Consider the following 27537-nt stretch of genomic DNA (forward strand, 5'->3'; position numbering starts at 1 on the left):
TATTTACTACTTTATTTGTTCTTCTTTCTTGCACCCTTCTCCATCCCTTCTTCTTCCACCCTTTCAGCCCACTAACATTAGATAGAAGAGGGAAAAAAAAGAATAGCAGAGGGGAGAAGGGTGACATTATCGTTAGATTACTGTGGTTGTAAAATAAAAATGAGTGTGGACTATATAATGTTTATTATGAGCCCTAAGATTATCACAGCAGTATTATTTAACCTGCTGTCATAAATAATAAGACACAGACACTTGTTAGATTTATAAGTGCCTTACTTACCTTGGGCTGGGCAGATGTTTTCCTTGCACTGTCTTAATATCCTCATCATCCATCTCCAGTCCCCACCCAATGCCATCCTTCTTAACCATCCTACCTTCCATCCATAATCTTATAAACACTTGCTTTTATCTCCATCTGGGCCTTTTCACACCATTACTGGAGTCCTTTTTCCTTGCCCACATGGTTTTTTTCTCCACATTAACCCATCATGGTGTACTCCTTCCTCCTCTCTTCCTGTTCTCCTTTCCCATGATCCTCTCTCTCATCCAAAGCCTGGGAACCTTAGCCACACCAACCTCATTCTGCCCTGCCCAGGTATAGGCTGTTTAATCAACCAATCATATATGTCTTAGGCAGGTTTAGAAAACAAAGCTAGGTGTAATCAGATCTTAAGGGTCAGTATCACACATCATACCTCTGACAGACTTTCTACTGATTAGGAGCATTGAGTTCCTTTGGGGCAAGTTGATCTTTGCCATCATGATATCTAAGGTATTCTTTTCATTTCTTTGTGCGTGACTACTTAACAAACCACAACCAACAAAACCCAACAGCATCCAACTACTAACCAGCAACCGAAACTACCCTCAGAGACCTAGCATTTATATACCCTCTGAAAAGTCCCCAGAATTCCAAATGTCTCACAATTATAGAAACTATCTGCTCCTGCCAAAAATCATGCATCTCCTAGAGCATGAGGCAAATCATAGTCACCTGCTGTGACACATCGCCATATACCAACACCTGGGATTAAAAAAAAAACATATTCCCATAATGTTTCTGTTCTTCAAAGAAACCAAAAAATGACAATATTCTCACCACATTTCTCCCTTTCTGTTTTAAGCCATTAATTATGCTGTGTGTGTAGCAGAAAATGAGAAATAGAGACATTTTCAAGGAAATACGTACTTTTTGGATCAGTGGCCACAGTTCTCAGAATACATCCCCTGCCTAATTTTAATCTTTATCAGTTTTGATGGTTTCCATAGCCTTTATTTCCTACAGAAATATAAACAAACCCGTGTCCCCAACACAAAACTGTTATGAGTTTCAATTTTGATGTTACAAATCCTTATAGTACAAAAGCTGATTTCATTCTACAGTAGTTCTATAACCCAGTGTCTCTCCACTGCTGTTGTTCCTTTCTTGTTAATATTCAGAAAATTTAAAGTTAACAGAGTCTATCCCTGATGGTCTTTACTCCTTTTTGTTCTATAAACATGATTGGATCTTTCTACAGCTGGTTGTTCTGTAGGATCGTGTGGTTGAGAGACCAAAAGATAAGCAGCGATTGTTAACACTATGTAGAGTAGGCGCAGTATAGCAGTAAGTTCCCTGAGGGGAGAGCTACCTCGCTGCATTCTTTCCCGCCTTCCCGGTTCCGGGTACGTGACTCGGCTCACAATCTGCCTTCCCGCCTTCCCTGTTCTGGGTACGTGACTTAACTACGGCTTTGTTCAAACCACCCAATCAGACCCCTGTAACTATGCTTCTCACTTCTGTAACCGCGCTTCCTGCTCCCGAGCCCTATAAAAACCCGTCACCCCAACCGAGAGGCGCGCAAGTCTTCCGAGAGACTTTGTCGCCCCGGGTACCCGTGTACTCAATAAAGCCTCTTGCTGGTTGCATCCGAACAACTGGTTGATCTTTGGGTACGGGGTCTCCCCGACGGAAGACAACCTTCGGGGGTCTTTCATGGTATACATGTAATGTGTATATTACAATACACAAAGAATTGCTTCATCTTATTGTAGACACATGCAGAGGCATTGTCAGTCTTAATTTGTGCAAGTATCACCATAAGAGCCAGTAAATATGTAATTACAGAATCAGCCTTTTAAGAACTCAAAGCATGCCGGGGCCAGCCGGGAAGAGTCAAACGGTTCTTGAGTTGGGAGTGAGGATTAAAATTAATAAAATAAACACACAGCACACAGGAAACTTTTTAAAGGTCTAGACTCGACAGCTTTTGCAAAAGGCAGGCTGCTGCGTAAGCAGCAAATCTCAAGTGCTGCCTCATCCTCTGCCTCCAGCCTTCTGACCCCTTTATTCTTTGAGGAGTTACTTTAGCCAGTAAAACATCTCAGAACAATAGGTTAATTTGCACAAGAAGCCTGAGGAAGAGGTGTAACCCTCACAAGCTATCCCACCTGTTGTCACAAACAAAAGGAGATGGACTTGCAAGTTCTCCTCTGCCATTAGTAAAGGCCTGCTAAAAGCCATCTCTCCACCGAGATTTAAATATCAAAGCAGGCCGCTGAGTCACGGCTCCCGACAAAAGCAGTTGTCCATTAAAACTCTGATTATGTATCAGTGGTATTTTGTAGAAACTTTAGTTTTCCAAATTCTGGAAGATGCAACACATTCATCCACCAGATTTTATTTATTTTGATATGCCTAGGATTACTTTAGGTAGGTAATGGAGTTTGGATATTATAAAGAACAAATAGTACATTTTCTTATAATTTAATTGGCTTGTTGCCAGGTGACAGAATTTTTTCTTTAAATCTTTACTCATAACATGGTGTTTTTCATGAAAACTTGAAACTTATAACACATTTCCTATTAGTAATTAGTAAATTTCTCCATTTCCTTGTGCCAATGGATCTGGCAAGCTGGTAAGATACTAATATGGGTGATATATAATGAATACTTTCTATTTTGGATTGCCTGTTGCAATTGCATAAATAATAAGGTTAATTCTGAATTATCATGAATAGACTCAGCAGTTTCTACATGCAAAACAACTCTTTCTGCATAATGAAAGTCAGTAAATATATTAAGAGAGTCAGGCAAATCTAATAATACCATAAGAATTGTATACAGCTCTGATTTTTGATCTGAAGTATTTGGGCTTATAAACACTTTGCTCATTTTATCTGACTTATCGCCTGGCATTCCCAACTTATTTGCATCTGAATAGAATGTAGGTGTTTCTGGAATTGGCATTCTTTTTATAATACGTGGGAGAATCTAATTAGTTCTTTTTATAAGCTGAAGACACTGACTTATAGAATATTTGTTGTTAATTTCTCCCAAAAGTTGCTATGAGCTCTTTGCCAATCTTATTGATTACCCATAATGACATAATCTTGGCATTAGTATGAGGTACTATGATTTCTGCTGGATGCATTCTTGACTAATGACAAAGTCTTACTCTACCTTTTATGATTAAATCAGAAACTTTTTACATAAGTCTTAAATTTTTTACTTTCTTTGTTGCTAAGAAAATCAATTCCATAATACTTACCTTCCCTTTGCATAATGAGCCCAGTAGGAGTATGAGTTGAAAGCAAAATAACCAAAATACAATCAACTTTGGGATATATGCCATCTCTGTTTTACCAGGTTAACCTGTCTGCTTCAGCTGTTAACCAACTGGGACTGTTCCTTCTAACCTCTGAAACAAATTACTTAACTCTTGAGTAATTAATCCAGTGGTGGGCTGAAGGGAATTAATATCTCATTAATTTTTAAAAATCATAAATAGTTTGCAGCTGATCTCTTCTGATCTGTATTTTTTGTGGTTCATTTTTTTTGTTGACTTATTTTATAACCCAAACAGTTAATAAAAATCTCCTCGCTGTAATTTTCCAGGAGCAATCTTTAATCCCCAGCATGGCAGAATTCATGTTTTCTTGAATATTTTCTCTATAGTATCTACATCAGAATCAGCCAACAAAATATCATCCATGTAATGATAAATAGTGGATTGAAGAAATTGCTTGTGAATTATTTCTAGCAGTTGTTGCATAAAACATTGATGCGAAGTTGGACTATTTAATATACCCTATGGAACAACTCTCCACTGACATCTTTTTACAGGTTAAGCATTATTATAAGTAGGAACTGTGAAAGCAAACCTTTCCCCATCCTGCTCACACAAGGAGATTGTTAAACAGCAATCTTTGAAATCAATTACTATCATAGGCCATGACTTAGGTAATAAAGGAATTCCTTAGGATAAAGAAATTCCAGGTTGTAACAGATCCATTGGCTAAATTACTCTATTCACACTGCTCAAATCTGTTAATATTTTCCACTTCCACAACTTCTTTCTTTCTTTTTTAAATAACAAATACAGGTGAATTCCATGGGGTGGTAGACTCTTCTCTATGGTGAGTCTCCAGCTGCTCTTGTACCAGCTGCCCTTGTGCCTGTAATTTTTCCTTCATTAAGGGCCACTGACCTACCCACACAGGCTTATTAATCAGCCATCCTAAAGGTAGGATTGTTGGTACTTTAGCAGTGCCCCCTCCAAATTTGTAAACACAATCCCTGGAATGCCCTGTGTTTGAACAATTGGCACAGCCTGGACATAGGCTTAGATTTTTCACCAAACCTACTTTATTTAGGGTTCATAAATACCTTTACCTCCCTTCCAACCCCTGCTACCCAGGAGATTAGTAGGGAAAAGGGCTATAGACCTCTTTTATCATCTTACTGCTGATTAGGGTCGATGGATCCTTCAGGGATTACCAAACTCAGTCATCAGTCCAGTCCAAAGGCCGACACCAAGCAGCAACACGAATCAGCACAATTCAGAGGACTGGGACAAGTCAGCGAAAGCCGCAAGACTCAGTTGGATTGCCTGGAGAAGTTCTCTGGAATTTTCTGTCTGTGAAGTCAAATGTCGAAGCATGAAGATCAGGGCAGTGATGCCGATCCAAAAATCGATGTGTCACTCTCCATGGGCTTTTATTTATCATCTCTCCTCCAAGTCCACCCATGGACATTGGGGTTGTTCTGTTGCTTTGTTTCAATGCTAATTACTGGCTCTCAAGATCTGGTGACACCTGTACTTATTTTGTAAACCTGCTTAGGACATTTTACCTGGTTGATTGATTAAAGATCTATACCTGGTCAGGGCAGAATGGGGCAGGTGTGGCTAAAGTTCCCATGCTATGAGGACAGGAGAAATATGGGAAACATAGAGATGAGAAAAGAGGAGGAAGGGGGACTCTGTGATGGGTCAGCATGAAGAATCACGTGGGCTTGGAGAAAAGACTCCAATAATGTTGTGGAAATGCCAAGATGAAGAATAAATGCAAGTATTTATAAGATTATGGAAGAAAGACAGCTCAGATGAATATGGTTAAGGATGTTGGCATTGTATGTGGGCTAGGATGTAGATGGTGAGGTTATTGAGTGAAATGTCTGCCCAGCCCAAGATAAATAGGACAATTGGAAAATCTAACAGGTGTCTCTGTCTTCTTAGTTGTGATAATGGGTTAGATAATACCGCCATGATAATCTTAGGGCTAATAATAAACATTATATAGTTCAACACTCATTTTTATTTACAACAACATACGGATGTTCTCAGCTGGCCAAAGTCATGGCCTTCCCACAAGAGAGCACACAGCAAAATATCATGTGCCCTCTCACAAGACAGCTTCCAGCAAAACATCACATGAAAGAACTGAGTCTTTAAAGAAACCAGAAACTTTTACTTTATCTGGGTTTGTTTCTTAATAACATACATCAATACATTCCCTAAAAGCACCTACCAGTTCACCCCTAATTTCATCATGGGCTATCTCTGCGATTGCACAAATATTAATCTGATTACTCCACTGTTGTAAAAGTTCCTTTCCCCATAAACTTATGGGTATGTCAGCCATAAAAGGTTTTAACTTTCCTATTTGACTTTCTGGTCCTACACATTTAACCCATTCACCCTTTGTTTTATCTGAGATAACTTTCCAATTCCTAGAAACTGTGGCATACACCTTTTGAAGTGGCCATTCTGAATTCCAAGATTTTTGGGAAATGAGTTACATCTTCTGCTTCCACCAAAATTTCTATTTCAATGCCATTTTAATTTTGGCCTCTGATCATTAAGAACTCTTCCATAACTTCGAAGCCCTCCAGTTCTACTGGAACAGCTTTGCCTTTGATGTAGAGAAACAGTAGCAGCTGAGTAATCCCACAACCTGTGTTAATGCATCTTTTTTACATAGGCCATAATTTTAATTTTCTTTTTGAAGACCTCTATCTACAATTCGCAGATACACAATGAATACTCGAGAAGTCAATCCAGTCCTTCCCAAGATCATCCCTACTGTCCTTGTGAGCAACGAACAGGGCATCTGAGACTCTTAGGGGCTTGATCACAATGTCTTTGTAAATGACTATATTTCCCACAATTGAAGTAGCAGGCATTTTGATATTTGCAACCCTGCATGGTACATGTTAGAACCAATATGGTTCATATTATTTATCCACTCATCCATGTGTGTTACCCACACATTTAATGCTTAAATAACTCTTTTACATTCAGTATTCATTTTACATTCAGTATTGCATTTTCATACTACAAGGTTTTTATCAACTCCTGTCTTGCCTCAGGGTCTGAAAGGACTTTGTTCACAATTCCCACAAATCTTTGTAAAAAAAAAACAAAACAAAACAAAAAACACTCAAAAAACCAGTGAAGGCTTCTTTAGAGCCTTGTATAATCTTTGTAAATAAGGTGGACATTTACCCAGGTTCAACTTTGTCCTAAGCCCTTAAAGCTGTTAAGTGACTTTATTCTATAGTATGGTCATCAAATTGAATCTCTTCAAGAACAAAAACAAAACAAAAGCAAAAACAAAAACAGAGAACCCCCTCTAGGACCAAACCATGACTTATCCCAGCAGTATCAGCCACAATAAATTTTTTGCTGGCATCATGAAACAAAGTATCTATTCCTTCTTCCTCTGCAGTATTTGAAATCAAACTTCCCATTTTGCCTAGTTCCACATCTGGGTGCAGCTTCTAGATGGTACCTGCTGTTTTGTGGGTTCTTTCATCCACCTTTCTCTACTCCTTCTTTTTCCACCCATTCAACCCCCTAACACTAGATATGAGAGAAAAGAGGAGGAGGAGGAAGAGGAGGAGAAGGAGGAGGAGGAGGAGGAGGAGGAGGAGGAGGAGGAGGAGGAGGGAGGAAGAAGAAGAAGAAGAAGAAGAAGAAGAAGAAGAAGAAGAAGAAGAAGAAGAAGAAGAAGAAGAAGGAGGAGGAAACAATAAAAGGGGGAAAGGGCAACATCATCTTTAGAGTACTTTCTGTTGATTAGGGACATCAAGTTCCTTGGGACAATTTTGATCTTCTCCATCAGGACATCTGATTTCTTCTTTTTCTTCTTGTTTCTTTGTATATGACTACTTAACAAACTACAACAAACAGCATCCAACCAGCAACCCACACCAGCTCTCAGGTTCTAACATTTACATAGCTTCTGAAAAATTCCTAGAATTACAAACATCACACAACTGCAGACACTATCTGCCTCTGGCAAGATCATACCTCAGCTAAAATACAAGGGAAACATAGTCAACTGCTGTGAAGCAGCCCCATATCCCTACACCTGGTGTTAAAGTGACAACCTATTCTTATAGTATTCCTGTTTTCTAAGGAAACCAAAATCACACAATTTTCACTACATCCAGATTATATTAGAAAAAGATCTCTAACAAGAGATATGGTTGTTTGGTTTGGGATGTTTGTTGGTATAATGTTCTTGTGGAATGTACACAATTTACCTTTGTTCATTCAAAATGCTGATTTCTCAGCCCCACTATCTGTTTTCAAACCAGACATTGCATTGTGGTGCTTATTCTAAGCATCACTTGTCTCAAGTTTGTGTAAACATGCCACAATTTGTTGTCAATTGTATTGTATTGTCAATAAAACAACCAGCAAATGCTGAGCAATGGAAAGAATAGGATGGGACATCCTAGTTGGAGGGGAGGAGAAGGAAGCTAGTGGGAGTTGGGAGAGGAGAGATCAGCAGGAGAGGACTTGGAACCATGAGGAGAGATGAACCGTACCTAAGATATGACTAAAAGCAAGTATAATGTGGGAAATCTGAATTGGAGGAAACTATGGTGGCTTGGAGGTTTAGGACTGAGTAACTATTTGTCAAAATTGTGCTCTAGGTTAATAAATCTTAGTCTCTGTGTGGTGATTTGGGTATACAGCTGGTTTAGGAATAACCACTGTTTAACTAAAAGATAAATTAATAAAAATATTCATAATCAACAACATGTTTATTGCTGTTGTTTTTGAGTTTCTGTTGGTATAATGTTCTTTTGGAATGTATACAATTTACACTTGTTCATTCAAATGCTGATTTCTCTACCACACTATCTGGTTTCAATCCAGACATTGCAGAATGTCTTAGAATAAGACATCTTAGAATAAGCATCATCTGTCTCAAGTTTGTGTAAACATGCCACCATTTACTCTGTACATTGTCAATTAAACAACCAGCCCCAAAGCAGTGCAATGGAGAGGATAGGGTGGGACATCTTAGTTGGGTGGGGAGAGGAAGGAAGCAGGAGAGGAGCAGAGGTTGGCAGGAGAGAACTTAGAACCATGTGGAGAAATGAACTGGACCTAAGATATGACTAAAAGTAAGTATACTGGGTAAAATCTGAATAATAGGAAAATGCAGGTTTGGAGATTTAGGATGGAGTAATCATTGCCCAGCATTGTGCTCTAGGTTAATTAAAATAATCCTAGTCTCTGTTTGGTGATTTGGGTATACAGCTTGTTTAGGAATAACTGCTGCTTAACTAAAAATTAAATCAGTAGTAAATATTAATATCCCACAATGGGTTTTATTTGCTGTTTTGGGTTTTTTGAGACAGGATCTCTCTACATAGCTATGCCATCCTGGAACTCCCTATATGGGCCAAGATGGCTTGAAACCTAGAGAAAAACAGCTACTTCTGTCTCCCAAGTGCTGGGATTACAGATGTGCACCACTATAATCAGGTGAAATGTTTTTTAAAAGACCTATCTTTGAATTAGAGAATTAAAGGCTAATATAAGATTTAAATGTGAACCGTCATTCTTTTGCTGAAAGAACCACTTCTAGGAATACTACAATGTGTTAACTATGAATGGTTAATAATTTATGGTCTCAACATTTTGGCTATTTTCTTTGCTTTCTTAATTTCATCTTTAATATTTATTTGGTTTTTACTAGACAGGGTTTTGTTTTGTTTTGTTTTGTTTTGTTTTAAAGCCTTGGCTTTCCTGGAACTCTTTCTGTAGATCAGGCTGGCCATGAACTCACAGAGATCTGGCTGCCTCTGCTTCCTATGTTACGGGATTAAAGATGTATGCTAGCACACCGAGCATCTTTAATAATTTTTACCTGTGTGCATATGCCAGGTGTCTATTCCCAATTTACAGGTGTCTATTCCCTATTTCTTCTAGGTGTATATGTGCATGTCACAGTCCAAATATAAAAATCAGGGAAATTTTTGTATAAGTAATGTGGGTCTCCCAAATCATAAACTCAGGTCATCAGTCTTAGTAGTAACCATGTTTGTCCACTGAGACAATTCCCTGCCATTCATTTGGGATTTTAAGAAAATATCCAGAACAAGTATATATTCCTTAGGATATACTAACATAACTGTAAAATTGTTTTCATTTTCTCAGATAAGGGGATGAGATGAGAGCCATACCCAAGCTTACAATTAAATGGCTTGGGCTGAGAGCAGAGCATATCTATCTAACCATGCCTAGGCTTATGCTTATGCCTGGAAGTTTCTAGCCTTTATACAATCCAATCTTCTGAGAGCCCATTCCTTGAAGTTTTCAGCTTCCAGCCTCCCAGTTCCTTTAATGTTTTCAGACTTTAAGACTTACTGCTAAATAAATCACCTTCTCCAGTTCTTTCTGAACTCCGGGTGACTGGTTCAACTCTGCTGTTCTGGTTCAAAACTCCCCTGTACGCAGAGTGACTCATACTGGCTTCTTTCGGCTTCTCAATGCATTGCTCTGCTTGGAAAAAAAAAAACTTCCTCTGATTCTATAAACTGAACTTCAGTGAACTCAATTGAATTGCACCATACTGTACTGACAGGACAAACTGTACAGTACTCCTGTAACATACTCTCCTTCTCTGTACTATGCTATCTCCACAAACTCTCTCTCTCTCCCTGAGGTGCTGTTAAGTAGGTTCTTTCCTGTCTGTTCTTGTAAGAGTTGGCTGTATCCTATTTTTTACTTATTCTGTCAAATCTGTGATTCATCACTGTCTGCCCCTCAATTAGACATCATTACTTGTGATTAAAGGTATGTCTGTATTCCAACTGGATCACACAGACCTAGGACTATGGATGTAATCCCTTGCCAGACCAGCTATGTTCATAGATCAAAATTCCTCTACATATAACTAATAAAAATGGCTAACAGTATAAATATCATTTTCACTTGAAAATATGTTTTATTTCTCAAATTATTGTGCATTCTTTTACCCTTGGATAACAATTTGTATAAATTTGAAAAAATAAAAGAAAATGTTTTAATGATGAAATGGTTCTACTAATCTTACATGAGCCCAATTAAATGGCTCAGTGAGAAAAATGTGCTTGGTGAATTTATTAGATTCATGCATTTCTCTCCAGTAGAATTCTCTCAGGCCTTTGAGGAAATATGTAACAGGAAGAGGCATTATCATATTGATTACATTCTTAGTATTTTTCTTTGATAGTCTGAAGATTACACTGACATGACAAAGCTTTACTGCATCAATTACATTCATAAGGTTAATCTCCAGTATGACATTTTTTGTGATTATGAAGACTACTCCAATATGCAAAGGCTTTACCACATTGGCTACATTCATATGGTTTCTCTCCAGTATGACTTCTTTCATGTATATAAAGATTACTGCGACATGCAAAGGCTTTACTGCAATGAGTACATTCATATGGTTTTTCTCCAGTATGAGTTCTTCTGTGTATTTGAAGATAACTATGACTTGCAAAGGGTTTTCCACATTGACTACACTCATAGAGTTTTTTTCCAGTATGATTTCTTTCATGTAGTTGAAGATGGCTGCGGCATGTAAAGGCTTTACCACACTGATTACATTTATTAGGTTTTTCAACAGTATGATGTTTTTCATGATTTCGAAGACTACTACGACTTGCAAAAGTTTTACCACATTGATTACACTCATAAGGTCTCTCTCCACTATGACTTCTTTCATGTATCTGAAGATTACTGTGACGTGCAAAGGCTCTACCACACTGAGTACATCTATAAGGTTTCTCTCCAGTATGAGTTCTTTCATGAATTTTAAGACTACTGTGAAGCAGAAATGCTTTTCCACACTGATTACATTTATAGGGCTTCTCTCCAGTATGACTTCTTTCATGTATATGAAGATGACTGCGACATGAAAAGGCTTTACCACATTGAGTACATTCATACGGTTTCTCTCCATTATGAGTTCTTTCATGTATATAAAGATTACTGTGATATGCAAAGGCTTTACCACATACAGTACACTCATATGATTTCTCAAGAGTATGATGTTCTTCATGATTTCGAAGACTTCTACGACGTGCAAAGGCTTTGCCACACTGATTACATATATAGGGTTTCTCTCCAGTATGAATTATTTCATGCCTGTGAAGATCACTGTTATATGCAAAGGCTTTACCACAGTGATTACATTCATAAGGTTTCTCTCCAGTATGACTTCTTTCATGCATTTGAAGACTACTGCGGCGTGCAAAGACTTTACCGCACTGATTACATCCATAAGGTTTCTCTCCAGTGTGAGTTCTTTCATGTATTTGAAGATGACTGCGACATGCAAATGCTTTTCCACATTCATTACAATCGTAAGGTTTCTCTCCTGTATGAGTTCTTTTGTGTATTTGAAGATTACTGCGACATGCAAATGCTTTACCACATTCACTGCAATCATAGGGTTTCTCTCCTGTATGAGTTCTTTTGTGTATTTGAAGAGAAATGCGACTTGCAAAGGCTTTACCACAGAAATTACATTCATAGGGTTTTTCCCTAGTATGATTTTTTTCATGTTTTCGAAGAGTACTGAAATGTGCAAAGGCTTTACTGCATTGATTACATTCATAGGGTTTCTCTCCCGTATGAATTCTTTTATGTATTCGAAGATTACCGTGACTTGCAAATGCTTTACCACATTCATTGCAATTATAGGGTTTCTCTCCTGTATGAGTTCTTTTATGTATTTGAAGAGAACTGTGGCTTGCAAAGGCTTTACCACAGTGATTACATTTACATGGTTTTTCTCTAGTATGGTAGTTTTCATGTTTTCGAAGACTGCTGAAATTTGAAAAGACTTTACTGCATTGATTACATTCATAGGGTTTCTCTTCAGTAAGGATTTGTTCACATATTTTAAGAAAACTGTTACTTTCAAAGGTACAATGCTTTTTTCCATATCCCTTATGGTCACAATGCTTGTACCTAGAGTGACAGACATTATACCCATTAAAGGAGAAATAACAAACAAAAGATTTTCATACTTCAGTCACAAAGGTTAACTTTTTTATTCCCCATGCATATGTGCTATAGGAATTAAAATTTCTCCACAACAACCCTGTTGCCTCCCATAAACTGTTCCTCTCACTGAACTGTAGAAAGTCATTATAAGTATATGAGTAAACACTAGCTTTATTATCGCTTGTAAAAAGTCTGGAAATATACTGAGCCCTAATAAATGTGTATGCCTTTCATAACTGAATGCTATGAAACTAAATGGACTGACAAGTTCTACAACATGGCTCTCTCGAGGCTATGGTTAAAATAGTGTCATCTGTTAAACTAGTGTTTTCTTTTTGCATTTTTCAGAAGAATACCTTGCAAGCATAGGTCAGCTACTTGAAATGGAAGTACATGGTCTTGTAAGAATTTAATAATCATCAGTATACATAAAACTGTGCTTATTTACACTGTTCCTTTTCTTTAACACTTCAGGGCACATTAAAATGTCTTCAGTGATGCATTTGTATCATCTTGCTCATGCAATTTACCTTCCATGTCTTCTTCTAGCATTTTGGAAATGTTCTTGAATATTCTGGTCTTCCAATTTGAGGCCTAAAATATAGTACCAGAAAATTTATGATATATTATTAGATATCTGGAAATTTTAAGTTAGTATCTCTGGTGAATCTGAGAACCACATCTGATTATTCACCATATTCTTCCTCTTTCACAACAGAAGTTAGAGAAGTGCACCAATAAACAAAAAAATGCTGTCCCCTTGTTTAGAAAGTGACGGACAACTAACATTCTTACTTATAGCAGTGAGGTTCCAGTAGGTTTCCAGCATCACATCTTTGTAGAGACTCTTCTGGGAAAGATCCAGCAAAGCCCATTCTTCACGAGTGAAGTTCACATGTACGTCTTCATAGGTCACTACAGCCTAAAATATCCCATACAGAAATGTAATAGAAAATGGTGAGACTTACTGAATTATGTAATGTACATTTCATTGAGAATATATCTACCTAACTCTGCATAAATGTGCTCCACATGGGGGCTGGAGAGATGGCTCAGAGGTTAAGAGCACTGGCTGCTCTTCCAGAGGTCCTGAGTTCAATTCCCAGCAAAGAAAGAAAAGAAAAGAATAGAAAAATGTGCTCCACACATTTAATCCATATTATAGAATTTCAAGTACAGTCACCAAGTCATTTTAGAGGGAAACAGAACAGGAGAATCATAGCTCTCATTTTCAGGCCCATTGAACTCCATATGGCATTGCAAGAGAAATGAAAACTAACGGAAAATACAGAGAGAGACTTGAACAGATCAACCCTATTGAACATATATTAGCAAAATTATATCAAAATCCCTAACTTCAAAATAGAATGGAAAAGATGGATGTTCTGATACACACCTTTAATCCAGACCTAAAAGACAGGGAAGTGAATTATTGTGGTTTCTAGCCCAGGCTAGTATGTAGTGATTTCCATAACAGAGCTATATCATGAGATCCTGTCTCAATAAAAAACAAAAATAAAAACAAAACCAGAAAAAGAATAGAAAGCACTCAGAGGCTCACTTGAAATTCCCCCAAAGAGATAAACATTCACTACAGTTCAATATAGTCTATCCAAAAACTGCAGTGCCTCAGTTTTTAAACCATAAAACTAATATGATATTCCTTCAATGGAATGCATTTTAATAACTTACTGACAGATGAAAGTTATAAAAAATATTAGCAAATAAATGTTGATGCAAAAATCAAAGCCAAAAACCAAAACAAAATATGAAGATGGGTCAACAGTTAATAGCACATGTTCCATGTGCAAAGGACCTGGACCAATCTCCAACACTCATTTGGAGGTTCCTGACCATTCATAACTCCAGGTGAATCTTAACCTGGAATCAGTTCTTTTCTGACTTCAGTGAACACCAGGCACACAAGTGGTATACAACCATAAGTACAAATATGTGTGGATATATGTATATACATATATATGTGTGTATATATATATGTATGCAAAAGATTCATGAACATTTTTTTAATAAAAAACATACACAAAGAGAGAATATTAAAAATCTGCAATCCAATGAATCTGAAGACTCAGTATTTATGTCATGAATGCATGCCATCCTGATGAAAAACTCAATACCCTCTCATAAAGTTCAAAAGTCAAGATGTAAGTAAAGCACAGCATAAGAGCAAATGCTTGGTATGTAAAAAAAAAAAAAAAATCTCATGCCATCAGCCAAAAATATAAAAATATGAAATGTAAGGCCAAAAACATAGCATAGCAAGGAAAAACAATTGCTTCTGTTTTATTTTATGTTTTTAGGGATAGAGACTATAATGGTGGTCATGCTGTGGCTGCATTAGAAGGGAGTAGGCTGCTCAGTTTGAACCAGAAAACATACAAAGAAAAAGTGTGGCAAGTGAATAAGCACAGAAAGCCCATACCCAGAGACTAACTTCCTCCAGAAGGGATTCTTCTGAGGGTTCCATAAGCACCCAATTGAAAGCCACAAACAGGAGACAAATTGAGAGATTTTCTATTCAACTCACCCCATTTCAACACTGGTATGATAGGCTCCCAGTCAACCCATATTGCAAAATGTACTTAGTCTAACTTCTTAGATCCCCGTATTATGTAACAATCCCAACACTGTAACAAAATTTCCTCTGACACTAAATGATTGTGACATTCTGTAAAATCAAAAAACAAATTTTATCTTCCCAACACCAATGGCACATAATACATATTTCTTTTCAACAAAGTAAGAAAATATTAGACTAAACAAGACAAACCCTGCTGGGCAAAAGCCAAGTCTTTCAGCTGTTGTCAGAGGCCACACATTTTTAAAGGGCTTACATGGCTCTTTTTCTCTGAAGCATCTCATCTTTGCTCATGGTTTCATAAAAGAAGGCAAATGCCATGTGCTTTATTGGTGACTGTAACCACATGGCATAAACCAAATGGCAACACCTATAACCTTCCTGGTGTTACTGAGCCCTAAGAGGATTACTCCATTAATACTGAGGAGATGTCAGACTTTCCTGCTGTGTGTTTGCTTTGATTTATTCTTGACACACTGCTTTACCTGATGTGTTTACTGGCTTCCCTAGCCTATGAGTAATTCTCTTAGCCATGTGTGTCAAATCAGTAAGTAGTCAGGTATCAAAGGCAGCTCCTAATGATCCACAATGCTTAGACTGCAAAGAGTCACGTGCGTTTGCATCAGCCTAGAGAGCTAACCTTGGGAAAGCAACATCCCAAGGGAAACAAAAGAACAGATTGCTGTGTGCTAGACAAGGGGCTGCCAGTGGACAGCTATGCAGCCAAGTTGGATACAGGCCAAGCTGGATCTTAATGCCTCACCTGATGGCCCTGACACCACTGCTAATATCCATGCCTGTCTCACATGAACTACCTAGAGGAATGTCACATAGCCCTTAGAAAAATTATAGGCCCTACTCCCTTCCTCACAGTAAAACCTGTTCAGTAACACCCAGGATTCCTCTCTCTGTAAACAAGGCATCTCAGTGTTCTAGCCCCTCAGCCAATGACCTTTGGCCACCCTGGATTTCCCCACTCCTCAAAGTTCTATATATTCGCCGCACCTCTGAAAGTTGATCCGTCTCCCCACAGCTGATCCCAGAAGTTCATTTCCATCATGCTCACTGCCTACTCAATCTCTGCCCCCATCTCCTTGTCCTTGGGGACTGGTGGCAACAATCCCTTGCGGCCAGGGAGAGCTGCAAAATCACTGGTTTGAGGTTTCTGGCTTCTCTTCTATCTATACTAGGTTCTCAGCAGAAGTACTCTCAGATACCTTGTTGTACTGTGTCATGGAGATACTGCAGCTTTGGATCTGCAGGACTGGCCCCTTTATGAGCTCCAGCAGTTCATAGATGAGGTACATGTTGGGATGGGCTAACACAGTCCTAGATCTGGGCTGAGTGGGAGAGGAGTTGGTCAGGAGAGCCCACCAGCTCTCCTGTACCAGCACCACCTATGTGAGCTCTCCAGCACTGCCCCAGCTTACTCAGTGCCACAGCCAGCAAGGGGCAAAACCAGCTCTCTGCCTAATCAGGGTCGGCTTAACCAAGTCCCCACCACCAGGGCAAGCTCTACTGCTCTGCTTGGGCAAAATATGGGGATGGCTCTTCCAAGTGCTGCAGCCAGTGAGGGGCAGGGCCAGTAAGGGGCAGCCTTTGAATATCAATATGGCCCCAAGTGGCGGAACAGATCAGGAACATCCAAATGGTCTTTGATTAAATATGGGCTATGGATATCTACACAATCCCCTGCTGCTCCATGGCCTTGGACATGGTCTCAGATGGCAGTGCATATTACTCACAGTTGGCTGCTCCAGTCTACCTTCACATCTCCAGATCCATCTTTCTGCATAGTGCACAAACTGTTCTGCTTCTATTTCTGCCACATTTCCCCACCCCATACCTATATATTGTAGTGGCTTAAGCTGCAGGCAGCCAAGTAATGGGCATGGCCTCTGGATGTCTTCCTCTCCCTGGCTCTGTGTGGTGGCAGAGAGGGCCTCTTGTGTTGGGATCAAACAAGTGAGTCTTATCCTAGGTACTGCCATTTTGTTTTCAGATTCCATTTTGATAAGGTGAAACAAAGTTCAAGCTTCCAGGCTCTAGGGGAGTTGAGGACTTTCCATATGGTTTGCCAACTTCCTCCTTATTCTTGGCACAGACACTGTGGATTTTGTGGTTTCTGTGCTTATAGTTACTAAGATGAATATTGAGGGGTGTAGTCAGCTCCTGAGTCTGTGCTGCTGTCCCGGACTGATCAGTTTTTGCTGCCTAATTCAAATAAACATCTTGTTTTGCATGGACTCTGGTGCCTGCTTAGGTTGTTTGGGGTTTTTATTTACAAATGTGGGTACGCTTGTATTGGGGCATAGATGTTCAGAATTGTGATGTCTTCTTGGTGAAATTTTCCTTTGATGAGTATGAAATGACCTTCCCCATCTCTTTTGATTAATTTTGGTTGAAAATCTGTTTTATTAGATATTAGAATGGCTACTCCTGCTTGCTTCTTGGGTACATTTGCTTCAAAGACCATCTTCCAGCCCTTTACTCTCAGGTAATGTCTATCTTTGTGACTTAGGCATGTTTCTTGTATGCAAAAGATTGTTGGGTCTCATTTACATATCATTTCTGTTAGTCTGTGTCTTTTTATTGAAGCGTTGAGTCCATGGATATTGAGAGAAACTAATGACCAGTGGCTGTTAGATGCTTTATTTTTGCTGTTGGTTGTGGTAGTGTTTGTGTGCTTGGCTACTTTTCATTTTGCTGAGTATCTTGTTTTCTCTGTCTATGAGGGCTGAGAGTTTTGCTGGGTATAGTAGCCTGGTCTGACATCTGTGTTCTTTTAGGGTCTGCATGATCTGTCCAGGTCCTTCTGGCTTTCATAGTCTCTATTGAGAAGTCAGGTGTGATTCTGATGGGTTTGCCATTATATGTTACTTGGCCTTTTTCCCTTGCAGCTTTTAGTATTTTTTCTTTGTTCTGTATACTTACTGTTTTGATTATTATGTGGCAGGAGGATTTTCTTTTCTGGTCTAATTTATTGGGTGTTCTGTAGGTCTTTTGTATTCTTATAGGCCTCTCCTTTAAGTTGGGAAAATTTTCTTCTATGATTTTGTTGAAAATACTTTCTGGGCCTTGGAGACGGGATTCTTCTTTTTCCTCTATTCCTATTATTATTAGGTTTTATCTTTTCATGTTGTCCTCAATTTCTTGGATGGTCTGTGTCTGGAATTTTTCAGATTTTCTTTGACAGATACATCAATTTCTTCCATTGTATCTTCCACACCTGAGATTCTTTCTTCCATCTCTTGTAGTCTGTTAGTTATGCTTACCTCTGTAGTTCGGTTTTCTTCCCCAAGTTCTTCCTCTCCATGATTTCCTCCATTTGTATTTTCTTTAATTTTTCCAATTCTATCTTCAGATCTTGTGCTGTTTTGTTGATTTCCTTTACCTGTTAGACTGTATTTTCCTTCAATTCCTTCACCTGTTTGTTTGAACATTTCTCTGTTTCTTTTATTTCTTTCAGTGATGTATTTCCTCTCCGAAGGCCATAAATTGTTCGGCTGCATCTTCCTGGATTTCTTTACAGATGGCCATAATCTGTTTGACTTTATCTTCTATTTCATTATGCATTTTATTTGTTTCCTCCATTATCCTCTTCATAAGCATAGATGTAAGGTCATCTTTTTGAATTTCATTTATGTTAGGGTGTCCATGGATGCTTGACCCTGGATAACTGGGTTCTGTAGATGCCATATTGCTTTGGCTTTTGTTGGTTGAGCTTTTATGCTGGCCTCTATCCATCAGGCCATCTCAGGTGTTGGCTGTTAGTTTCTGGTGCCTCGTGGAATCCTGGAGTGGGGAGAATCCCCTTGGCAGGAAGATGATTTTTCCTGAAAGAGGCCTCCTCAGCTTTTTGGGTATGGTCACAGAATGGCTGGTGCTTTTCAGGAATTGGCACAGCTCACCTCAGGTGTACGGACCTGAGTGGTAACTGTGGTCTTTGGTAGTCAGGGGGGCTCTCATCTCACCAAGAGAAGTACTGAAGATAGCTGTCTTGCTGCTGGGTTTCTTGCTCTCAATTTAGTGAGCTGCTGTTGCTGCTGCTGCTCTTACACTGCATTTTCTGGGCACAGCCCTCTTGAAGAACCAGGGAACCTGTGATTTCATCAGTTTAGCTAGGGATAACTGGTTGCACCCTGGAGCAGTATCTGGGAGCTGATCCCATGGATCTCAGTCCTCTGTAGGTCTGAGGTTAGAGCTCTGTGCCTTAGTACCCAAGTGGTAATCAGTGGCAGGTGAGCACAGCACTCATGTGTGCTGCAGGAGGATAGAGCCTAGAGCCTACAAAGCTGGGTGTCCTGAGGTGGGACCTGATGTTTCCCCTACCATGGGGTTTCCTTCTGACAGGGAGACCCAGTCTGTGGTGTTTTGGGGTCCACAGTTCTGTCTAGAATGGTTGAGTAGAGCACGCAGGTGCAGGCAAGTGGCTTTACAGGTGACTAGGTGCCTGCAGGAACCCAAGAACTTTTCCTGAGAACTTTTTTTTCGGGGTGGGAGAGGTGTTGGCTGAGTGCCCTGAGGTCGGATCTGATGTTTTCCCTCACCATGGGTTCTCCACCTGATAGGAACCCAGTGTCTAGTGCCCTGGGGCCCACACTTCTGTCTAAAAGGGTGAGTTGGGTATTCAGTCAGGTCTCTCGACTGGCAGCTGAGAGTCTGTCAGACCCCGGGACCTTTTCCAGGGATTGTCTGGGTGACCTGAGTTTGGTCCCGATAGCTTCCTTCACTGTGGGGTTTTCTCTAGACTGGAAATCCCAGACTCTGGTGTTGTGATGACCACAGTTCAGTCTAGGATGGTGATCAGGACATGCAGGAGTAAGGCTCTGTGCTGGCAACCAAGCACCTGCTGGGACCTGGGAACTCTTCTGGGTTTTAGCTGGGTGACCTGAATCCGAATGCTTCCCACACTGTGGGGTTTCCTCTCACCTGGGAAACACAACTGCTGGTGTTTTAGGGCCCAGAGTTTGGTCTGTTGGTCACTGTTGTCCTGTTCATCAGACACAGTGTCCTCCTGGCGCCACCATCTTAGATCCTTGTTTGAGGTTTTCAATCCTAATTTGGTGTACTGTCTGGGACCCAAATGTCTACCCACTTGGGCCACAAAGCTGAACTAGCAGCACCTGGGACTGTTTGTCAGTCACCTTGTCCTCTGGACATAAGCCTGTATTCTGGTTTCTTGTTGTCATCATTTGGGACACAATAAAGGAGAAACTTGACACACTGTGGTTCCAAGGGTCAGAGGTGGATGGAGGCATCCATCCCTCACTGGTTCCCATTGGGGGTACACCTGGCTCTGGTTTGGGCATACCAGTCTATCCATGTCTGTCTTGTGTCTGTTTCATTTAGTTTGATTGTTGTTTTGTTTTTTTTTCATATTCAGAGACACAGGCCAAACTTCATCTGCAGGCTATTCACTCCTTGACTTAGTCTTAACCCATTTCAAGATTTTCAGAGGAAAAAAAAGTGGCTAAAAATTAATGCCACAGCTAAGATGTTTAAAATTACTATAACAGACATTCTCAGATCTTAGCAGTGACCCCCAAGGTCTCTAAGAAGACAATGGACACAATGAAAAAAGGACTTCATCTGGACTGTGGTAACACTAATCATTGAGTGAGAGCACCCAATGCCTTGCTTGCTGCTAGGGCCCAGCCTGTGCACAAGCAGAACACTGGAGAGTTGGTAGCCCCACTTTGCCTAAACAAGGTGAGACTAGTTCCTCCCATGCTCCTCCTCCACAGGAACTGATGAATCAAAAGTCATAAGACTTGGATTTACCTGTCACTCCAGATAACTACAGTCTAAGTTTCTGCACCTGTCTATTCCTGAAAATGGTCTTGGGATTCGTCTCCTTGGTAGCCAGACTTTGGCTACTTTACAGGTTCTTCTTTTCTCCACCTGTCTCTAGCCCTTTTCTTTTGTCCTTTCAACCCCCTAACACTAGAAAGGAGAGAAAAAAAGGATAGAAGGGAAAGAGGTTGGGGCAATGTTATCATTAAACTAGTTCTAACTGAGGGTGTTAAGTTCCTTGGGGAAAGTTTAATCTTCTTGTTGATATATCTAATTTCTTGTTGGTGTTCATTCTTTCCACACAACTACTTAACAAACAACAACAATGGCAATCAACAACCAACAACTCATCCTGCCTCATGTGGACTTAGCATTTATGTACTTCTGAAACGTCCTCAGAATTCCAAACAGCACACAATCACAGCAGGCAAAATCACAACCTTACTGGAACAAGAGGTAAATCATAGCTGCTGTGAACAATCTGAAGCAGCCCCCTATCCCACACCTTGGATTGAAGCAAAAATATGTTCCCATAACATTTTTTTTAAGGACACCAAAATTCTTACTATACCCCTTCACCAGTTACCAGGAAATATTAGCTTCTGTCCCTAGTCCTAGTCTGTATTTGTCTCAGCAGATTTCACCTTAACTGACAGACAACATACAACAAGCACTTGCAGACAGCAAACTTCTGAGCTCTGGACTTGCTGAAAACTGATAGTCCAGCTGATATAACTGTTTCCTGTTCCTTCAGATCAGATGCTTCTGAGAAATGTCCCATCACCCAACCTTTGACCAGCATGTTCAGGCTTCCTGGGCCCTTACAACTGATACCCCAATGTCAGGTAGAAACAGTCAGAGAAGACAATACAGCATCACTGCCCCATTAACAGGTTGAAAATGCTAAGTCAAAAATAAATTCCCTTTGGGAAAACTTGGTGGGGACTGAACAGCACTCATTCCCTTTGACTTTCTCCAAGTTAGGAATAGCCTTACCAAGAAGGTCTGACCCCCTACAAAATAATGTTTGGGAGACCCCCTCCCATCTGCCCCAAAATTATATTTGACTTGATTGCTAAAGTATCTAACTTTGCGCTACTCCTGTCAGTGCAGGCACTGCAAAGGATTCAGGATGAACCATAGCCACTGTTCTGTCACTAGTATGACCTAGCACCTGTGAAGCCTCATGACTACTAACCTAGAGTAATCTGGATCAGACACCATAAAAAAGAGACTTTGACATCTTAGTGGAAAGGTCCCATGTTGTGATACTGACCATTCCCACCTCTGTCAAAGTTGATGGCATTCAATCTTGGGTACATCATACTTACCTAAAGCCTGTCCCTAACCCGAAACCCAACACAGATGCTGCACAGATTCAGCAGGATCCCCAAGCACTCTTTATAGAAAAGGCTTATTTCTCAACCCTAATGATACTGTTGCTCTTCCCATGCCAAGAAGAGAAACTTCTCTGAGGTTATCATAGATCAGATGGAACAAAGTTATTTCTGAAACCCAATAAGAAACACACATCTCAGACACCAAATTTAAAAAATAGACTTTTGCACCATATGACCTACTAGGTGCAGGTTTCCCTACAAGCCCCTCTACTCTGAAACAGATAGTCAAAGATTTGAATAAGGTACAAAGGGGGGGGGTGGAATAAAAAAATGAAACCTATTTTAAGTACTGTCATTTTGTTTTCAGACTCCATTTTGATTATAAGGTAAAATTAAGTTCAAGTCCCCAGGTTCTAGGAAAGCTGGGGACTTTCCAGATGGTTGGCCAACTTCCTCCTTATCCTTTTATTCCTCAAAACATAATGATTGTTCCTAACCATAAAAGAACAAATGATTCTGACTGATGAAAAACTGTAACTATACCTTGGCCCAAATGCTTGTAGATTTTGTGATTTTTTTTTTCTTTCTGTTTAAATAGTTACTAAGATGAACATTCGGGGATGCAGTCAGCTCCCCAGTCTGTGCTGCTGTCCCTGACTGGTCAGTTTTTGCTGCCTAATTCAAATAAAGATATTGCTTTGCATGGACTTTTGTGCCTGCTTGTGTTGTTTGGATTTTCAGACCCTAACACTGGCTGTCTTAAAAAATTTGTCCAACCCAAAGAGTCCAAAAGAAATAAAGCTCTGTCCAAAGTTAAACACAGCACAGAAAAACTGTAACTCAACATAGTCATCCAGTCTCAGGGTTGCACTATCACCACAACCAACTAGAGAGATTAACAGATAGGTCAATGATGAGAAGAAAACACAGTGGGACATGTCAAGTCAGTTGTGAGTGTCCACTCTGCATGTTCTACTTTTTACCCTGGGCTAGGATGCAGCTCTGGGAGGAACACAGTGGTAGGTTTTCTCAGAGGAAGAACACATAGGCTTATTGGTACTTTTATTTGTTCTAATGACATGGATGCAGGCCGAGGTGTTATTGTCTCTATTGTACCTGTTCTGATGCAGACAGTCTGACATATGCAAAGTCATCTCTAAATGGGAATGTACCCTGAGTTCTTTCATGCTTGACTTGACGAACATAACAGAGACTAATGGATTATAAATTTGGAGAAGAGGGTCAAGGAAATGTTTAAAGGGAATATTGGAAGTTTATCTATCCCCCAAGGGAGCCCAAACCCTCCCTAACAAGCCCTTAAAAGTTTACTGATTTTACTGTTCAGTGGTGGCACACACCTTTAATTCCAGCACCTGGGAGGCAGAGGCAAGCAGATCTCTGTGAGTTTGAATCCAGCCTGGTCTACAGAGTGCGTTCCAAGACAGCTAAGGCCACACAGAGAAACCCTGTCTTGAAAAAACAAAAACAAAAAACAAAACAGTGTGATCAATTATCCTGCAACAAGGCACTGTGTCGCAATGGCCAGACTGAACACATATGAGACTTGCCTCCACAGTGACACACATCATCCAACAAGGCTATACCTACTCCAACAAGACCACACCTCCTAATAGTTCTACTCCCTATGAGGCAAGCATTCAAACACATGAGTCTATGAAGGCCATACCTATTCAAACCATCACCTAAGTCAGATGCCAAAACTTGGCTTTTGAAAGAGATTATAAATAACTAAAGAATAGTTAGGTATATTGACTTTAAAACAGGGTAAGTTCTTTCCTGGTAAAGAGAATGCCATTAATAAGAGACTGTATGACCTGCCCTGGGAAAAGAAATATTAGCTGCTGAGTGCTGTGTGCTGACAGACAAGCCACAGCCAAATGCCCTGTGTCTCAATCCTCTCACCAAACTCAAGTGAGTCAACCAGGTTTGCATTTACCCATATGAGAGAGTTGCCCACCTGGAAATGTCATTGGTGCAGAGTAACCTCCCAAAGTTGTGCACCCACCTATTTGGTTTCCCTTCATTCATATGGTATGAATTAATGCATGCTGGGAAAGTACACAGAAAGTCACTCATCTGACACATCAGAACTCTCTTTGTAACTGAGATCCTACAGTTCACTGACTTAAATTTATACAACTAGTAATCCAGCTATTGCCTAGCCTGTTTACCCCTGCAGTGTACACAATAAACCATACCTTCTATTCTGGTTTCAAGAAAGAAGCCATGCCCCCCACACAAATCTTTTTCCTGTTACTGATATGGACAGTACACTTCGTGACTCAAATGGGTATTTTTAGAACTGTGTGGTGCTATAGATCTTTAATAAGAATTGAGGAGGTTGACTCAGAGTGCAGCAAGGCCTATGTGCCTCCACAGTGGGGTGAAGGCAACCTGAGCCAACGTAAGGGACCTTGTCACAAATATATTTTTCTGAAAGCCTGCAGGTGAAGCTGGTCTGAAATTAATGTGTCTTCACAATCTGAAATCACACCACATGCTTAGAGATTATTAAATTAAAATCTCTTTATAATAACAAGCTCTGGCTAACAGACTCTGCTAACTTATGTAACTATACACTGGAGACTTACACATTCCACCTATACTGTCAACCTGGGAAATGCTGCTGACTGCCTATGGTGGTTTAAATAAGAATGGTGGTCATAGTTCCTAAGATTTTAATGCTTGATCACTAGGGAGTGGTGCTGCTTCACAGAGGCTAGGGCCTTTGGCCTTGTTGGAGTAGGTGTGGCCTTGTTGGAAAATGTATTCCACTGGGGGTGGGCTTTGGAGTTTCAAATGCTCAAGCCAGGCTCAACGTTTCTTCCTGCTGCCTGCCAATCTAAATTTAAAACTCTCAGCAACCTCTCCAGCACCATGTCTGCCTGTGTGCGACCATACTCCCCACCATGATGATAATGGACTGAACCTCTGAAACTGTAAGCCAGCTCCAATTGAGTGATTTTCTTTGTAATAGTTGCCATAGTCATGGTGTCTCTTCACTGCAACAGGACTTTGACTAACACACTGCCCTAATCTCATGGCTTGCTAAGACTGCTTTCTTAGTAACTCAAGATCACCTGACCAGGGTGGTATCAAAAACAGTGGGATAGGTACTATTATGTCAATCATTAATCAAGAAAATACCCTATACCTTTGCCCACAGACCAGCCTGACTCTAGCTTGTGTCAAGCTGACCAAATCTAACCAGCATTCCTAATGAATCCTCTCCCAATCTCAAAAGACAGATGCTTAAGAAAACTTCAATTCTCTCACATTCAGGTTCCAGTGTGTGCATGCGCGTGCACACACACATAAAAAGTTCAGGACTGGAGAGGTGGCTCAGAATATAAGACCACTTATTGCTCATGTCGAAGACCTGGGTTAACAGCACTGACATGGTGCTGCACAAAACTATCCTTAGAACCTGTTGCGCAGCATCCGATGGCCTCTTCTGTCTTCTGTAGGCACCAAACACCCAAGAGACAAACACACCTACACGGAAGTAAAACACTCATGCACATGAAAGAGATTTAGTAAATTAACAAAACAGAGCCCTCCATGTCTCATATATATCATCATGGATACAACAGACAGAAATACATAGAAATATGTGACAAATATCTGTAGCAAAAAGTATACCTTTGTAAAAAATGATGGAACTCCATCAAAGGAGAGAAGTTCCATGACTGTAGACAGGAAGCCTCAATATTATTTCAGTACAGATTTTGAGCTATAGATTTAACAAAATCCCAATATAAAGTCTAATGAGTGCAGAGCAGTCCTGGCCCAGGCCTTTATTCCCAGTACTCAGGAGGGAGAGGAAGGCATATCTCCCTGAGTTCAAGGCCAGCAGGGTCTACAGAGAGAGCAAGTCTACAGAGAGTTCCTGGAAAGCCAGGGCTACACAGAAAAACCCTGTGTAAAATCCCCAAAACTGTAATGATTTATGCTACGAACAACAGAAAACTGATAACTTAAGGTCATCATGAATGAAGACATGACCAATACAAGACTGAATGAACAGCACACACAGTGACACCATCTGACTTCAATACTTCTCATACACCTGCAATAAAGACTGGGCTGTTTGGGAAAGAATAGAGTTCAACAGAACATGAAAGGACACTTACGGAGAAAAACGCTATTAATATTTTGACACATGAGGCCAGGAAACCCAGTAACTAACACATGTGACTAAACCACCATGGCATCTACATGCAAAGCTGTTAATAACAGAGACTTTCCACCCGCACAGAACTAACTGCGGGCGGATCCGACACCTGAATGTCACGTGCCAAGTGCAGAACTCCTAGAAGACACTGGAGAAACTAGGGTCTGCGAGTCAGCACACCTGCTTCCCTGACAATGAAAGCCGCGCCCTGCAGGCTGACCCGAACAGTTTCCAAGCACCAGCTCCACCGCCTCACGCTCTGCGCAAGCGCAGCCAGGGAACTAAGTCATTCCGCTACCCTGCTTCCGCCCGGAACGTCAGGTTTCACCGCCCGTCCCCGCGTGGGGACGGCGGCCCCGCTCACCATGGCGCGGACTCCGAGCTCGCCCCGCTCTCCTCGGCCCCCGGCAGCGGCTCACCCCGCGGCTCACGCCACCAGGAGCCTCCCTCAGACACAGCAGCATCAGCAGCGCTGCGGAAGTCTCCGCCCATTCCAAGCGGCAGGTCCACTGGAGGCGCTGATTGGCTATTGCGGTCTGAGTGACAGGAGCATCTCCCTTAGGGCCCTGAGTTTCTCAGCACAGAGGCTCCCAGCCCTGCTTCCCCCTCACGCACGGATCTGTGGGGACTGCGGGGTCCGGCATTGCGGTGGAACTTGCGCCTGGACTGCAGCGTCGTCCCTGCGCTTTTCCTGCCCTCAGCAGGCACTGCCCCTTCGTTCTGGGCACAGGGCCTCTAGCATACACAGACCGTTGGACAATGTGCAGGGAAGTGAGTCCCCTCCCTCACAGCTGAAAGGGTGCACAGTCCATCAAGGTTAAATTTAAGCCACCTGATTGATATTCACCGGACATCAGCAATTTCAACACGGCACACATAGGAGCGCTCACACCTCTCTCAGCTGCACACCGTTAGCCAAATTAACACTTGGATGCCTTCTATAGTGGCACTGGCCTATAATGCCAGCATTTGGGAGGTGGAGGCAGGAACTCAGATGTGGGGAGAACCGGGGTGGGAGGTGAGAGGGCTGGGAACAAGAAGGGA

General features: G+C 40.8%; 3 protein-coding genes across 4 annotated transcripts in view; all 3 read right to left on the reverse strand.

Annotated features, from left to right (window-relative positions):
• Positions 1-26925, reverse strand: part of LOC132648783 (zinc finger protein 431-like) — an 84905-nt gene extending 57980 nt beyond the window's left edge. The window contains exon 1 of the mRNA XM_060371241.1: positions 26858-26925. Within this exon, the coding sequence (XP_060227224.1) occupies positions 26858-26860 (3 nt within the window). The 5' untranslated portion in view covers positions 26861-26925. The remainder of the gene's footprint in view (positions 1-26857) is intronic.
• Positions 1-26936, reverse strand: part of LOC110562039 (zinc finger protein 431-like) — a 69754-nt gene extending 42818 nt beyond the window's left edge. The window contains exon 1 of the mRNA XM_060371234.1: positions 26858-26936. Within this exon, the coding sequence (XP_060227217.1) occupies positions 26858-26860 (3 nt within the window). The 5' untranslated portion in view covers positions 26861-26936. The remainder of the gene's footprint in view (positions 1-26857) is intronic.
• LOC110562046 (zinc finger protein 431-like) lies at positions 10074-26980 on the reverse strand. 2 transcript variants are annotated; one of them, XM_021658697.2, is made up of 4 exons: positions 26858-26980; positions 13362-13488; positions 13097-13160; positions 10074-12530 (listed from the first exon to the last, which is right to left on the reverse strand). In XM_021658697.2, the coding sequence occupies exons 1-4, from the start codon at positions 26858-26860 to the stop codon at positions 10835-10837; spliced, it is 1890 nt and encodes a 629-aa protein (XP_021514372.1). In that variant the 5' UTR covers positions 26861-26980; the 3' UTR covers positions 10074-10834. The 2 variants fall into 2 exon arrangements, with proteins under 2 accessions (XP_021514372.1, XP_060227220.1); XM_060371237.1 differs by lacking the exon at positions 26858-26980 and adding an exon at positions 26674-26849.
• Between the last annotated feature and the right edge of the window lie 557 nt (positions 26981-27537).

Source organism: Meriones unguiculatus, chromosome 17 (assembly GCF_030254825.1).
Source record: "Meriones unguiculatus strain TT.TT164.6M chromosome 17, Bangor_MerUng_6.1, whole genome shotgun sequence".
NCBI lineage: Eukaryota > Metazoa > Chordata > Mammalia > Rodentia > Muridae > Meriones > Meriones unguiculatus.